This window comes from Oncorhynchus masou, unplaced genomic scaffold, assembly GCF_036934945.1.
Source record: "Oncorhynchus masou masou isolate Uvic2021 unplaced genomic scaffold, UVic_Omas_1.1 unplaced_scaffold_506, whole genome shotgun sequence".
Lineage (NCBI taxonomy): Eukaryota > Metazoa > Chordata > Actinopteri > Salmoniformes > Salmonidae > Oncorhynchus > Oncorhynchus masou.
The window spans coordinates 350,561-364,583 of record NW_027011461.1 but is presented as its reverse complement, the minus strand read 5'-3'; the positions used below and the strand labels follow the sequence as shown (position 1 = coordinate 364,583).

At 47.0% G+C, this 14,023-nt stretch overlaps 1 protein-coding gene and 1 long non-coding RNA gene across 2 annotated transcripts; one reads left to right on the top strand and one right to left on the bottom strand.

The window, feature by feature from the left end:
• Window positions 1-1,004: 1,004 nt before the first annotated feature.
• Window positions 1,005-3,789, top strand: LOC135535733 (uncharacterized). Its single transcript, XR_010454877.1, has 3 exons — window positions 1,005-2,613; window positions 2,719-2,823; window positions 2,872-3,789. It is a non-coding gene; the product is annotated as an uncharacterized LOC135535733 (long non-coding RNA).
• Window positions 3,790-3,818: 29 nt separating this feature from the next.
• Window positions 3,819-13,264, bottom strand: LOC135535732 (synaptogyrin-3-like). Its single transcript, XM_064962163.1, has 4 exons — window positions 13,056-13,264; window positions 11,920-12,154; window positions 11,678-11,823; window positions 3,819-9,117 (listed from the first exon to the last, which is right to left on the bottom strand). Exons 1-4 carry the CDS (start codon window positions 13,155-13,157, stop codon window positions 8,905-8,907), a joined length of 696 nt encoding a protein of 231 aa, XP_064818235.1. The 5' UTR covers window positions 13,158-13,264; the 3' UTR covers window positions 3,819-8,904.
• Between the last annotated feature and the right edge of the window lie 759 nt (window positions 13,265-14,023).

Genomic DNA, 14,023 nt, shown 5'->3' with positions numbered 1-14,023 from the left:
GGGAGACAGTCGGACCCTCTGCTACTCCCTCGGGGAGACAGTCGGACCCTCTGCTACTCCCTCGGGGAGACAGTCGGACCCTCTGCTACTCCTCGGGGAGACAGTCGGACCCTCTGCTACTCCCTCGGGGAGACAGTCGGACCCTCTGCTACTCCCTCGGGGAGACAGTCGGACCCTCTGCTACTCCTCGGGGAGACAGTCGGACCCTCTGCTACTCCCTCGGGGAGACAGTCGGACCCTCTGCTACTCCCTCGGGGAGACAGTCGGACCCTCTGCTACTCCTCGGGGAGACAGTCGGACCCTCTGCTACTCCCTCGGGGAGACAGTCGGACCCTCTGCTACTCCCTCGGGGAGACAGTCGGACCCTCTGCTACTCCTCGGGGAGACAGTCGGACCCTCTGCTACTCCTCGGGGAGACAGTCGGACCCTCTGCTACTCCTCGGGGAGACAGTCGGACCCTCTGCTACTCCCTCGGGGAGACAGTCGGACCCTCTGCTACTCCCTCGGGGAGACAGTCGGACCCTCTGCTGCCCTCGGGGAGACAGTCGGACCCTCTGCTACTCCCTCGGGGAGACAGTCGGACCCTCTGCTACTCCTCGGAGACAGTCGGACCCTCTGCTACTCCCTCGGAGACAGTCGGACCCTCTGCTACTCCTCGGGGAGACAGTCGGACCCTCTGCTACTCCCTCGGAGACAGTCGGACCCTCTGCTACTCCCTCGGGGAGACAGTCGGACCCTCTGCTACTCCTCGGAGACAGTCGGACCCTCTGCTACTCCCTCGGAGACAGTCGGACCCTCTGCTACTCCTCGGGGAGACAGTCGGACCCTCTGCTACTCCCTCGGGGAGACAGTCGGACCCTCTGCTACTCCCTCGGGGAGACAGTCGTACCCTCTGCTACTCCTCGGGGAGACAGTCGGACCCTCTGCTACTCCCTCGGGAGACAGTCGTACCCTCTGCTACTCCTCGGGGAGACAGTCGGACCCTCTGCTACTCCCTCGGGAGACAGTCGGACCCTCTGCTACTCCCTCGGGGAGACAGTCGGACCCTCTGCTACTCCCTCGGGGAGACAGTCGGACCCTCTGCTACTCCCTCGGGGAGACAGTCGGACCCTCTGCTACTCCCTCGGGGAGACAGTCGGACCCTCTGCTACTCCCTCGGGGAGACAGTCGGACCCTCTGCTACTCCCTCGGGGAGACAGTCGGACCCTCTGCTACTCCCTCGGGAGACAGTCGGACCCTCTGCTACTCCCTCGGGGAGACAGTCGGACCCTCTGCTACTCCCTCGGAGACAGTCGGACCCTCTGCTACTCCCTCGGAGACAGTCGGACCCTCTGCTACTCCCTCGGAGACAGTCGGACCCTCTGCTACTCCCTCAGCGTGGTAAAGTAACCTTGTTAAAAGGTAGAGGTTCTCTCAGGGCTGTGGAAGGTAATCAGATAGTTGAAGTCTGGAGGGAGTCTGACTGTTTGGGACGGTAGTCTGGAGGGACTGTTTGGGACGGTAGTCTGGAGGGACTGTTTGGGACGGTAGTCTGGAGGGACTGTTTGGGACGGTAGTCTGGAGGGACTGTTTGGGACGGTAGTCTGGAGGGACTGTTTGGGACGGTAGTCTGGAGGGACTGTTTGGGACGGTAGTCTGGAGGGACTGTTTGGGACGGTAGTCTGGAGGGAGTCGGACTGTTTGGGACGGTAGTCTGGAGGGACTGTTTGGGACGGTAGTCTGGAGGGACTGTTTGGGACGGTAGTCTGGATGGAGTCGGACTGTTTGGGATGGTATATAGTAGTGGGGAGGGGCACTCTGCCGGTTCTCTTGTTTCTCTTCTGTCTCTCTCTCAACCAGTCTGTAAACCCACAACCAGTCTGTAAACCCACAACATATAAAACCAGAATATTTCTGTTTGCCCCAATTTTGATTAAACAGCTTTGGTCCATTTTTGGTCTATTTGTCCTCCATACTGCTGTCCCCTACCCTAGTGTTAGAGGAGGTCCTAGTCTGTCCCCTACCCTAGTGTTAGAGGAGGTCCTAGTCTGTCCCCTACCCTAGTGTTAGAGGAGGTCCTAGTCTGTCTCCTACCCTAGTGTTAGAGGAGGTCCTAGTCTGTCTCCTACCCTAGTGTTAGAGGAGGTCCTAGTCTGTCTCCACCATACTGCTGTCCCCTACCCTAGTGTTAGAGGAGGTCCTCGTCTGTCCCCTACCCTAGTGTTAGAGGAGGTCCTAGTCTGTCCCCTACCCTAGTGTTAGAGGAGGTCCTAGTCTGTCTCCTACCCTAGTGTTAGAGGAGGTCCTAGTCTGTCTCCACCATACTGCTGTCCCCTACCCTAGTGTTAGAGGAGGTCCTAGTCTGTCTCCTACCCTAGTGTTAGAGGAGGTCCTAGTCTGTCTCCTACCCTAGTGTTAGAGGAGGTCCTAGTCTGTCCCCTACCCTAGTGTTAGAGGAGGTCCTAGTCTGTCCCCTACCCTAGTGTTAGAGGAGGTCCTAGTCTGTCCCCTACCCTAGTGTTAGAGGAGGTCCTAGTCTGTCCCCTACCCTAGTGTTAGAGGAGGTCCTAGTCTGTCCCCTACCCTAGTGTTAGAGGAGGTCCTAGTCTGTCCCCTACCCTAGTGTTAGAGGAGGTCCTAGTCTGTCTCCTACCCTAGTGTTAGAGGAGGTCCTAGTCTGTCTCCTACCCTAGTGTTAGAGGAGGTCCTAGTCTGTCTCCTACCCTAGTGTTAGAGGAGGTCCTAGTCTGTCCCCTACCCTAGTGTTAGAGGAGGTCCTAGTCTGTCCCCTACCCTAGTGTTAGAGGAGGTCCTAGTCTGTCCCCTACCCTAGTGTTAGAGGAGGTCCTAGTCTCCACCATACTGCTGTCCCCTACCCTAGTGTTAGAGGAGGTCCTAGTCTGTCCCCTACCCTAGTGTTAGAGGAGGTCCTAGTCTCCACCATACTGCTGTCCCCTACCCTAGTGGAGTGGCTTCTGTGCAGGGATGGTTATCCTTCTGGAAGGTCCTCCCATCTCCACAGACGAACTCTGGAGTTCTTTCAGAGTGACCATTGGGTTCTTGGTCACCTCCCTGACCAAGGTCCTTCTCCCCCGATTGCTCAGTTGGCCGGGCGGCCAGCTCTAGGAAGAGTCTTGGTGGTTCCAAACTTCTTCCATTTCAGAATGATGGAGGCCACTGTGTTCTTGGGGACCATCAATACGGCAGAAATGTTTTGGTTCCTTCCCCAGATCTGTGCCTCAAGACTATCCTGTCTCGGAGCTCTACGGACAATTCATTCAACCTCATGGCTTGGTTTTTTCTCTGACATACTCTGTGGGACCTTATATAGACAGGTGTGTGCCTTTCCAAATCATGTCAAATCAATTGAATTTATCACAGGTGGACTCCAATCAAGTTGTAGAAACATCTCAAGGATGATCAGTGGAAACAGGAAGCACCTGACCTCAATTTTGAGTCTCAAACAAAGGGTCTGAATATTTACGTACATTTTTTTTAATGGACGTAACACAACAGAAGGGGGACCTTTTTAGATGTAACACAACAGAAGGGGGGACCTGTATAGACATAACACAACAGAAGGGGGGACCTTAATGGACGTAACACACCAGAAGGGGGACCTTTTTAGATGTAACACAACAGAAGGGGGACCTTTATAGACGTAACACAACAGAAGGGGGACCTTTTTAGATGTAACACAACAGAAGGGGGGACCTTTGTAGACGTAACACACCAGAGGGGGGGACCTTTATAGACGTAACACACCAGAAGGGGGGACCTTAATGGACGTAACACAACAGAAGGGGGGACCTTTATAGAAGTAACACAACAGAGACCAGTCATGAAAAATGTTCTGCTTTATTTCAGTGAGGTGATCTGACAGCATTCAGAGAGGAGAACAATGGAAGGACCTCTGTACGTAATGGGCACGTTGAGGTGCTGCACCTTTAAAAACAACAACCAGGGTCAGATCACATGTGATTGGTCCATTTCCAACAGAGTTATTATAATACTGAAGCACTACAGACGGCTTTACGACCACTTCTATAATACACACTGAGATACTTTACTACCAACAGCACTGGAGTGGACACACACACACAGGCAGAGTGTGTTTAGGAGGATCAACAGGACAGAAATGAGTTGTTCTGAAATGATTCCTTATTCTACAGACCAGACCCCTCCTCCCTATCTCCTGACCCCTCCTCCCTGTCTCCTGACCCCTCCTCCCTGTCTCCTGACCCCTCCTCCCTGTCTCCTGACCCCTCCTCCCTGTCTCCTGACCCCTCCTCCCTGTCTCCTGACCCCTCTATCACTCAGACTAGAGTACTGAGAACATCAACACAACATAGAATTATAGGATATAGAACAGACACGCTGCTGTGATGTGTAGAGTAAGTAACTGTGTTCCGTAAGGAGCCATTTCAAATATTGAATTTGGCCTTTAATATTTATTATTACTACTAATGACCTATAGAAACACATTGAATAACACATTCATCAATGGCAAAACAAGAAACAAGGTTTTTGAAGTGTCTGTCCTACAGTACCAGTCAAAAGTTTGGAAACACCTACTCATTCCAGGGTTTTTCTTTATTTTTACTATTTTCTACGTTGTAGAATAATAGTGAATACATCAAAACTATGAAATAACACATATGGAATCATGCAGTAACCAAAAAAGTGTTAAATAAATCAAAATATATTTGCCTTGATGGCTGCTTTGCACACTCTTGGCATTCTCTCAACCAGCTTCATGAGGTAGTCACATGGAATGCTTTTAAATTAACAGGTGTGCCTTGTTAAAAGTTCATTTGTGAAGTTCCTTTCCTTCTTAATGTGTTTGAGCCAATCAGTTGTGTTGTGACAAGGTAGGGGTGGTATACAGAAGACAGCCCTATTTGGTAAAAGACCAAGTCCATATTATGGCAAGAAGCAAAGAGATTACAGGTAACCTCACTTCAGATTGCAGCCCAAATAAATGCTTCACAGAATTCAAGTAACGGACACATCTCAACATCAACTGTTCAGAGGAGACTGCGTGAATCAAGCCTTCATGGTTGAATTGCTGCAAAGAAACCACTACTAAATGACACCAATAAGAAGAGACTTGCTTGGGCCAAGAAACATAAGCAATAGACATTAGACCGGTGGAAATCTGTCCTTTTGATCTGGTGAGTCCAAATTTGAGATTTTTGGTTCCAACTGTGTCTTTGTGAGACGCAGTGTAGGTGAAAGGATGATCTCTGCATGTGTGGTTCCCACCGCAAAGCATGGAGGAGGAGGTGGTGTGATGGTGTAGGGGTGCTTTGGGAAAGGGGGATACCTAGTCGGTTGTCCCACTGAATGTATTCAACTGAAATGCTGGTGACACTGTCTGTGATTTATTTAAGGCACACTTAACCAGCATGGCTACCACAGCATTCTGCAGCGATACACCGTCCCATCTGGTTTGGGCTTAGTGGAACTATCATTGATTTCTCAACAGGACAGTGACCCGACACACCTCCAGGCTGTGTAAGGGCAATTTGATGAAGGAGAGTGATGAAGTGCTGCATCAGATGACCTGGCCTCCACAATCCCCTGACCTCATCCCAATTGAGATGGTTTGGGATGAGTTGGATCGCAGAGTGATGGAAAAGCAGCCAACAAGTGCTCAGCATATGTGGGAACTCCTTCAAGAATGTTGGAAAAGCATTCCAGGTGAAGCTGGTTGAGAGAATGCCAAGAGTGTGCAAAGCTGTCATCAAGGCAAAGGGTGGCTACTTTGAAGAATCTCAAATTTAAAATATATTTTGATTTGTTTAACACTTTCTTGGTTACGACATGATTCCATGTGTTGTTTCATAGTTGACATCTTCACTATTATTCTACAATGTAGAAAACAGTTTTAAAAAATAAAACATAATTGAATGAGTAGGTGTGTCCAAACGTTTGATTGGTTCTGTATATCTAGGAGATATAAGATCAGGCAATATTGTAGTTTTTTGGACATATTTAACAAAAACTACCTCCATACTTCCATTGATTGTTGATTGATATTGATATATTGATATTGATTGTTTTTGTACCGGTACCTGGTTACCTTCAGAGGAGTCCTATGACACTTGTGGGGTTCGTAGAGCTAAACGGAGAAGCCCAAACGGTTCTCTGATTTTCGGGATGTCTCATGTTCTGTCAAACACTGCTTTAGCTCGACCACCTTCCACCGTTGATGCGGAATCCCGGCAGGAGGTTGCGGTGCATTGAGCCCAGGCAAAAATAACCATCTCTATCTTTAAACTGACACGTTTAGATGGGGATTTTTGTATTATCTCACTGAGATTGACGCACTAAACTCTTAAGGATTAACATTACTGCATGACAATGAGCGGATTGACGTTAAAACGGGCAGTATTCCCTCCAAATTGCGTTCGACAACATTTCTACCAAGGCAGAGAGACAGACTGCGACGCGCTCTTACAGCAGCGGACGCATCAATTCAGACTACAAGCCTAATGTTTACCATTGACAATCACTGAATGTCATTTCACTTCTCGTTTATTTTGTAACAGATCTCTTTCCATTCATCAAACGACCGGCGCACAGTGGACAAACATGCCAACAGGAGCACCTTTAGGGAAGTGATTATTTGACAGCTGAAAACACGACTGGTTGTGTTTATAACACATTTAAAAGGGAATACATTTTAAAAGTTATACGATTAATCCTTAATAGGTCTATTAGACCCAAAGGACATTCTACATTAATAGGGATTATTTAATCGTTTTGATGTCTTCACTATTATTCTACAATGTAGAAAATAGTAATGCAAATAAATAAAAACCCTGGAATGAGTAGGTGTGTCCAACCTTTTGACTGGTACTGTATATTGGCCATCCTTGGGTTGCCCGTCCCTGATCTACATACTTGAAACATCCTCTTTATCTGAACATAGAACTCCCTTCGTTATACTGTAGGTCCTATGTGTAAGTCAATTTATTCAACCTTTAAGGTTTTTTTAGGGGTAAATCAACGTTTTTCCATATCAATTCAGATCAAATGAATTTTAAAATCAAAACAAACGGCTCTTTAAATCAAAATTCACAATTACACAGAATTCAACAGAACATTTTGCCCACACAATATTACATTCATCACTTTTAAACTTATTTTAAAGGGCCAAGGCAGTCAAAAACTTTCCTGTGTTTGATATATTTCCACGCTATGATGCTGGAATAATACTGTGAAATTCATAATGCTGTTTGAAACGACCGTCTGAAATTTCAGTCTGTTTTGGTGGGATGGAGTTTTGGCCTGCCTGGTGACGTAACCAGGCGGTTAATTAGTTAATAGACCAATAAGAGCTCGAAATCTCTCTGCCAATAACAGCTAGTTTCCCCCTCACCACTCCGACAGTCCTAGCAAAATTCATGCTTGAGATATTACTCTTTGCTAAGAAGCTATTTTATTTATTTATTTTCAAATTAAATTGTCTAAAAGAATCACAGAAATGTACTAATTCGTCAGAAACGATTTGATATTCAGATAAAAAAAGAGCTGCAGCATTGGGCCTTTAAAAGCTCTAGTCCCTCGGCAGCTAGAGGGCGCTGTTACACGCGCTAGTGTTACAAGGAGCAGATGGCACCACAGACTAGACTTTCTGGAGGTCAGTTATATTCAGCATTATTTCATCTGTTGACTGTTATATCAACAAACACAAAACCTCTTGAATTGTAATATAATATGTAATATGACTGTCAATACAGACAGTGACATGTAATGTCTAGGCTTCACCTAGAGACACTGTACAAGATGGTGAGACAGACAGTTCCGGAACACCTCTGTTCCGGAACACCACCAACAGAAGAACGCTTTACTTGTCTTTCTTTTTCTTCAGACCTGAAACAACAAATACCACACACACACACACACACACCAGACACACACACACTGGGCAGTGAGGTCCACTAGTGAGTGTGTGTGTGGGTGTGTTGTCACCATGATAACAATGGGCACGGTTGTATTCCACTGAGCAGATTTAGAGAGACCCAGACCCAGGGTATATACAGTAATAAAGAGCCATCATGGTATGTCTAGTTTATCTCTGGGTAGCTGACTGGCTGATGCTCTGTGAAGGAAGACAACTAGCAGGGCAGTTTGGCAGCTTCCAGAATGACAAACAGCTTCTAGAAAAGAAACATAAAAATATTCTAGAACATAAAAACAGCTTCTAGAACAGTAAACAAACAGCTTCTAGAATGAAACCAACAGCTTCTAGAAAAGAAACATAAAAAGATTCTAGAACGTAAACAAACGGCTTCTAGAATGTAAACAAACAGCTTCTAGAAAAGAAACATAAAAAGATTCTAGAACGTAAACAAACAGCTTCTAGAATGTAAACAAACCGCTTCTAAAAGGTAAATAAATAGCTTCTAAATGTAAACAAACCACTTCTAGAATGTAAACATAAACAAGCCAGAATCTTCTGTGATGTTTGCACACATTAGTTTAGGGGCATCTGAAACCACTATTACCTTACAAAGTGCACTGGTGGTAAAGGCTCAGCTGGCCATCATTGATGCACTACATAGGGAATAGTGTATGACTGGTCGGCAGAGTGGCTACTGGGTGGAGGGAGATATTGCACTTGGTCACGTTAACATCATAGTGGTGAAAGTTACTATCTACAGTCACTGTCAGACACACAAGACAGTTTGGCACTTAGTCAGTCTTACAGAACATGCAGGTAACACCGAACCCAAGAACAGAACATCCTCTTAAAAACATTACCATGGAGGGACTGTACATGTAACTAGGTCCCCTTCAGCGCTTTCAGCACTTTGTTCTCTAGTGGATAGGACCTGGTATGTGGGGACAGGGAGGTGGGGACTAGGGAGGGACTAGTATATGAGGACAGGGAGGGACTAGGGGGACAGGGAGGGACTAGTATATGGGGACCTGGTATGTGGGGGCAGGGGCTTCCAGCCCCTCTGTGAACGGGGGGCTCTGGTAGTTGTCGCTGGGCTCGATGGTGCACCCGGTGGTGGTGGGGGGGTATGGTGTTACCGGCACGACTCCGTCCAGATGGTCGGTGGTGAAGAGGGTCATGTCTGTTCCCAGGAGATATTTCTGGACTGCACGCACCGTCAGACCAGCCTGGAGGGAGAAGAAGAACAAGGAGAGGAGAAGAATGAGGAGGAGAAGGAGGAGGAGGAGGAGAAGAAGAATGAGGAGGAGGAGGAGAAGAAGAATGAGGAGGAGGAGAAGAAGAATGAGGAGGAGGAGGAGAAGAAGAATGAGGAGGAGGAGGAGAAGAAGAATGAGGAGGAGGAGGAGAAGAAGAATGAGGAGGAGGAGGAGAAGAAGAATGAAGAGGAGGAGGAGGAGGAGAAGAATGAAGAGGAGGAGGAGGAGAATAAGAATGAAGAGGAGGAGGAGGAGAAGAAGAATGAAGAGAAGGAGGAGGAGGAGAAGAATGAAGAGGAGGAGAAGAATGAAGAGGAGGAGAAGAATGAAGAGGAGGAGGAGGAGAAGAAGAATGAAGAGAAGGAGGAGGAGGAGGAGGAGAAGAAGAATGAAGAGGAGGAGGAGGAGAAGAAGAATGAAGAGGAGGAGGAGGAGGAGAAGAATGAAGAGGAGGAGGAGGAGAAGAAGAATGAAGAGAAGGAGGAGGAGAAGAAGAATGAAGAGGAGGAGGAGGAGAAGAAGAATGAAGTGAAGGAGAAGAAGAATGAAGAGGAGGAGAAGAAGAATGAAGAGGAGGAGGAGGAGAAGAAGAATGAGGAGGAGGAGGAGGAGAAGAAGAATGAAGAGGAGGAGAAGAAGAATGAAGAGGAGGAGGAGAAGAAGAATGAAGAGGAGGAGGAGGAGAAGAAGAATGAAGAGGAGGAGGAGGAGAAGAAGAATGAAGAGGAGGAGGAGGAGGAGGAGAAGAATGAAGAGGAGAAGAATGAGGAGGAGAAGGAGGTGAAGAAGAATGAAGAGGAGGAGGAGGAGGAGAAGGAGGTGAAGAAGAATGAAGAGGAGGAGGAGGAGGAGAAGAATAAAGAGGAGGAGGAGGAGGAGAAGAATAAAGAGGAGGAGGAGGAGAAGAAGAATGAAGAGGAGGAGGAGAAGAAGAATGAAGAGGAGGAGGAGGAGAAGAAGAATAAAGAGGAGGAGGAGGAGGAGAAGAAGAATGAAAAGGAGGAGGAGAAGAAGAATGAAGAGGAGGAGGAGAAGGATAAGAAGAATGAAGAGGAGGAGGAGAAGGAGAAGAAGAATGAAGAGGAGGAGGAGGAGAAGAAGAATGAGGAGAAGGAGGTGAAGAAGAATGAAGAGGAGGAGGAGAAGAAGAATGAAGAGGAGGAGGAGGAGGAGAAGAAGAATGAAGAGGAGGAGAAGAATGAGGAGGAGGAGGTGAAGAAGAAAGAGGAGGAGAAGGAGGTGAAGAAGAATGAAGAGGAGGAGGAGGAGGAGAAGAATAAAGAGGAGGAGAAGAAGAATGAAGAGGAGGAGGAGAAGGAGAAGAAGAATGAAGAGGAGGAGGAGGAGGAGGAGGAGAAGAAGAATGAGGAGAAGGAGGTGAAGAAGAATGAAGAGGAGGAGGAGAAGAAGAATGAAGAGGAGGAGGAGGAGGAGAAGAAGAATGAAGAGGAGGAGAAGAATGAGGAGGAGGAGGTGAAGAAGAAAGAGGAGAAGGAGGTGAAGAAGAATGAAGAGGAGGAGGAGGAGGAGAAGAATAAAGAGGAGGAGAAGAAGAATGAAGAGGAGGAGGAGGAGAAGAAGAATAAAGAGGAGGAGGAGGAGGAGGAGGAGAAGAAGAATGAAAAGGAGGAGGAGGAGAAGAAGAATGAAGAGGAGGAGGAGAAGAAGAATGAGGAGAAGGAGGTGAAGAAGAATGAAGAGGAGGAGGAGAAGAAGAATGAAGAGGAGGAGGAGAAGAAGAATGAAGAGGAGGAGAAGAATGAGGAGGAGGAGGTGAAGAAGAAAGAGGAGGAGAAGGAGGTGAAGAAGAATGAAGAGGAGGAGGAGGAGGAGAAGAATAAAGAGGAGGAGGAGGAGGAGGAGAAGAAGAAGAAGAATGAAGAGGAGGAGGAGGAGAAGAAGAATAAAGAGGAGGAGGAGGAGGAGAAGAAGAATGAAAAGGAGGAGGAGGAGAAGAAGAATGAAGAGGAGGAGGAGGAGGAGAAGAATGAAGAGGAGGAGGAGAAGGAGAAGAAGAATGAAGAGGAGGAGGAGGAGGAGAAGAATGAGGAGGAGAAGAATGAAGAGGAGGAGGAGAAGAAGAATGAAGAGGAGGAGGAGGAGGAGAAGAAGAATGAGGAGGAGGAGGTGAAGAAGAAAGAGGAGGAGAAGGAGGTGAAGAAGAATGAAGAGGAGGAGAAGAAGAATGAAGAGGAGGAGCAGAAGAATTAAGAGGAGAAGGAGAAGAATGAGAAGGAGAAGAATGAGGAGGAGAAGGAAGAAGAGGAGAAGAGAAGAATAATGAAGAGGAGGAGGAGAAGGAAGAAGAGGAGGAGAAGGAAGAGTAGGAGGAGAAGGAGAGGAGGAGCAGAAGAATTAAGAGAAGAAGGAAGAGGAGAAGGAAGAAGAGGAGGATGAGGAGAAGGAAGAGGAGTAGGAGGAGAAGGAGAAGTACAATGCCACAGTGCAGTGCCCCTGGAGCAGCTATAGGGGGTGTGTGTGTGTGTGTGTGTGTGTGTGTGTGTGTGTGTGTGTGTGTGTGTGTGTGTACCCAGGTGAGGATGGAAAAGAATGAGAAGGCTATAGATGCCCTGGCTGCGTCAGCCCCCTGGTTGAGTGGCAGGTCCTCAGGGGCGGTCCTAGACCACTGATTGGCCAGGAAACAGAAACTCACAAACCACAGGAACGTCCAGAAACCTGAAAACCACCAATCACAGCACACAGTCAGAGGACAGCCAACCAATCACAGCATACACATTGAAATAAAGTGTCCGTCTGTGTGTTTTAGCCTACCTGAAACCCCCACCTCCAGCATCACAGCCTTCTTCCTGTCCTTAATAGAGCTGATCTGTTGAAACTTCACATCCAACAGGAAGAAGAAGGAGCACAGCAACAAGCCCACCAAACCACAGAACACTCCGTAGTTACACGCATCAGCGTTCTTATTGAACACGCAGTGGAGACGTTCACTACCCAGGTTCACATAGCCCTCATTCACTATAGAGGCAAACACCACCAGGGAGAATACCTGAAGAGGAGAGGGGAGGAGAGGGGTACACCTGTGTGAACCAAAAGTGCAGACTTATTTAATGTATTAATTAAATTAAATACATATAACATTTATTTGTTATTTGTAAACGCAGGTTCCCCTTTATCTCATATTAGGTTTTGTTTGAACACCTGATAACGTTCAGTTTAAAAAATATTCACAAATAGAGAAAATCAGAAAGGGGACACATCCTTTTCCAAGGCAGATAGATCGCTGTAGATCCACCCGGGGTATTAGCACACACTGTAGATCATCACTCTGTAGTAGAACTATCCGGTCACTATAACGACAAACCACCCGGGGTATTAACATGTCTATATATCATCACTCTAGTGGAACTATCCGGTCACTATAACGACAAACCACCCGGGGTCCTAACACGCGGAGAATGATCCACACTGGCCAATAGAGAGAGAGAGGATGCGAGGCCACTCTACGGTCCCCTCCCGAGGAGTGGTGGAATGTTCCATATCACAAACCCACAGCCTATATACACACGAAATATAATAATAACACTATAGACCTGCTTAAGGCCTACAGATAGACATCACAAAGATACGTTTCTCTCAACGCAACATTCTAGTTATCATCTGAAGCCTAGCTACCTAATTCAATACATTTTAAGGCCACATTCATTTGTTGACATTCTTTACAAATCTGTTTTATAAAACGACCGGAGGTTCTAAAACATGGTACATATCTGTGTATCTGAACAGGATGGACCGTTCTTCGACAGCCTCCTCTCCCCTGGACCCCGTCCATCTATAAGCCTACTGCCGTTTCCAGACTCTTATCTGCGGCGCTCTACGGAGCGATCACTCGCCACCGAGCGGCAGGCCGAGGGAGGACGCCCCGACAGACCCCGTTGTCGGTCTCTTACCCAGGACAGGACCCTGAGGATGGTGGTCGGCTGCTTGATGAAGGAAACCGGGTCGAAGGCAGCACCCGCCAGGCCCGCTCCGAACGATCCCACTCCGTCCATCTTCTCTCTCTCTCTGTTCTCTGGGTGCGCTACCTTGCGTCAGGCTCCAGGCTGGGTTTGGTACTGTCTTGTAGTGTAGGGAAGGGTCCTGCGCGCACACGATGTGCACGCTGCTACTGGGCGGGGGCGTGCTCGACGAAGCGGGAACACGCACAGGGCTGCTGTGGCATGAAAACAGCAGTAGCATCTACTGTTGAGGAGGTAGGAGGTCTAGACTACACATCTGTTGGAGGTATAGGAGGAAGGAGGTCTCGACTACACATCTGTTGAGCTATAGGAGGTCTTGACTACACATCTGTTGAGGAGCTGTAGGACTCAGACTGACAGGTATAATTGCCCAGAAGACAGACATCAACGGATCATAGATAGATCATAGATCATACACTAACATCTACTATATAGATCATACACTAACATCTACTATATAGACCATACACTATATAGATCATACACTAACATCTACTATATAGATCATACACTATATAGATCATACACTATATAGATCATACACTAACATCTATTATATAGATCATACACTAACATCTACAATATACTGTAGATCATACACTAACATCTACTATATAGATCATACACTATATAGATCACACACTAACATCTACTATATAGATCATACACTATATAGTTCATACACTAACATCTATTAAATATATCATACACTAACATCTACTATATAGATCATACACTAACATCTACTATATAGAGCATACACTATATAGATCATACACTAACATCTACAATATACTGTAGATCATACACTAACATCTACTATATAGATCATACACTATATAGATCACACACTAACATCTACTACATAGATCATACACTATATAGTTCATACACTATCA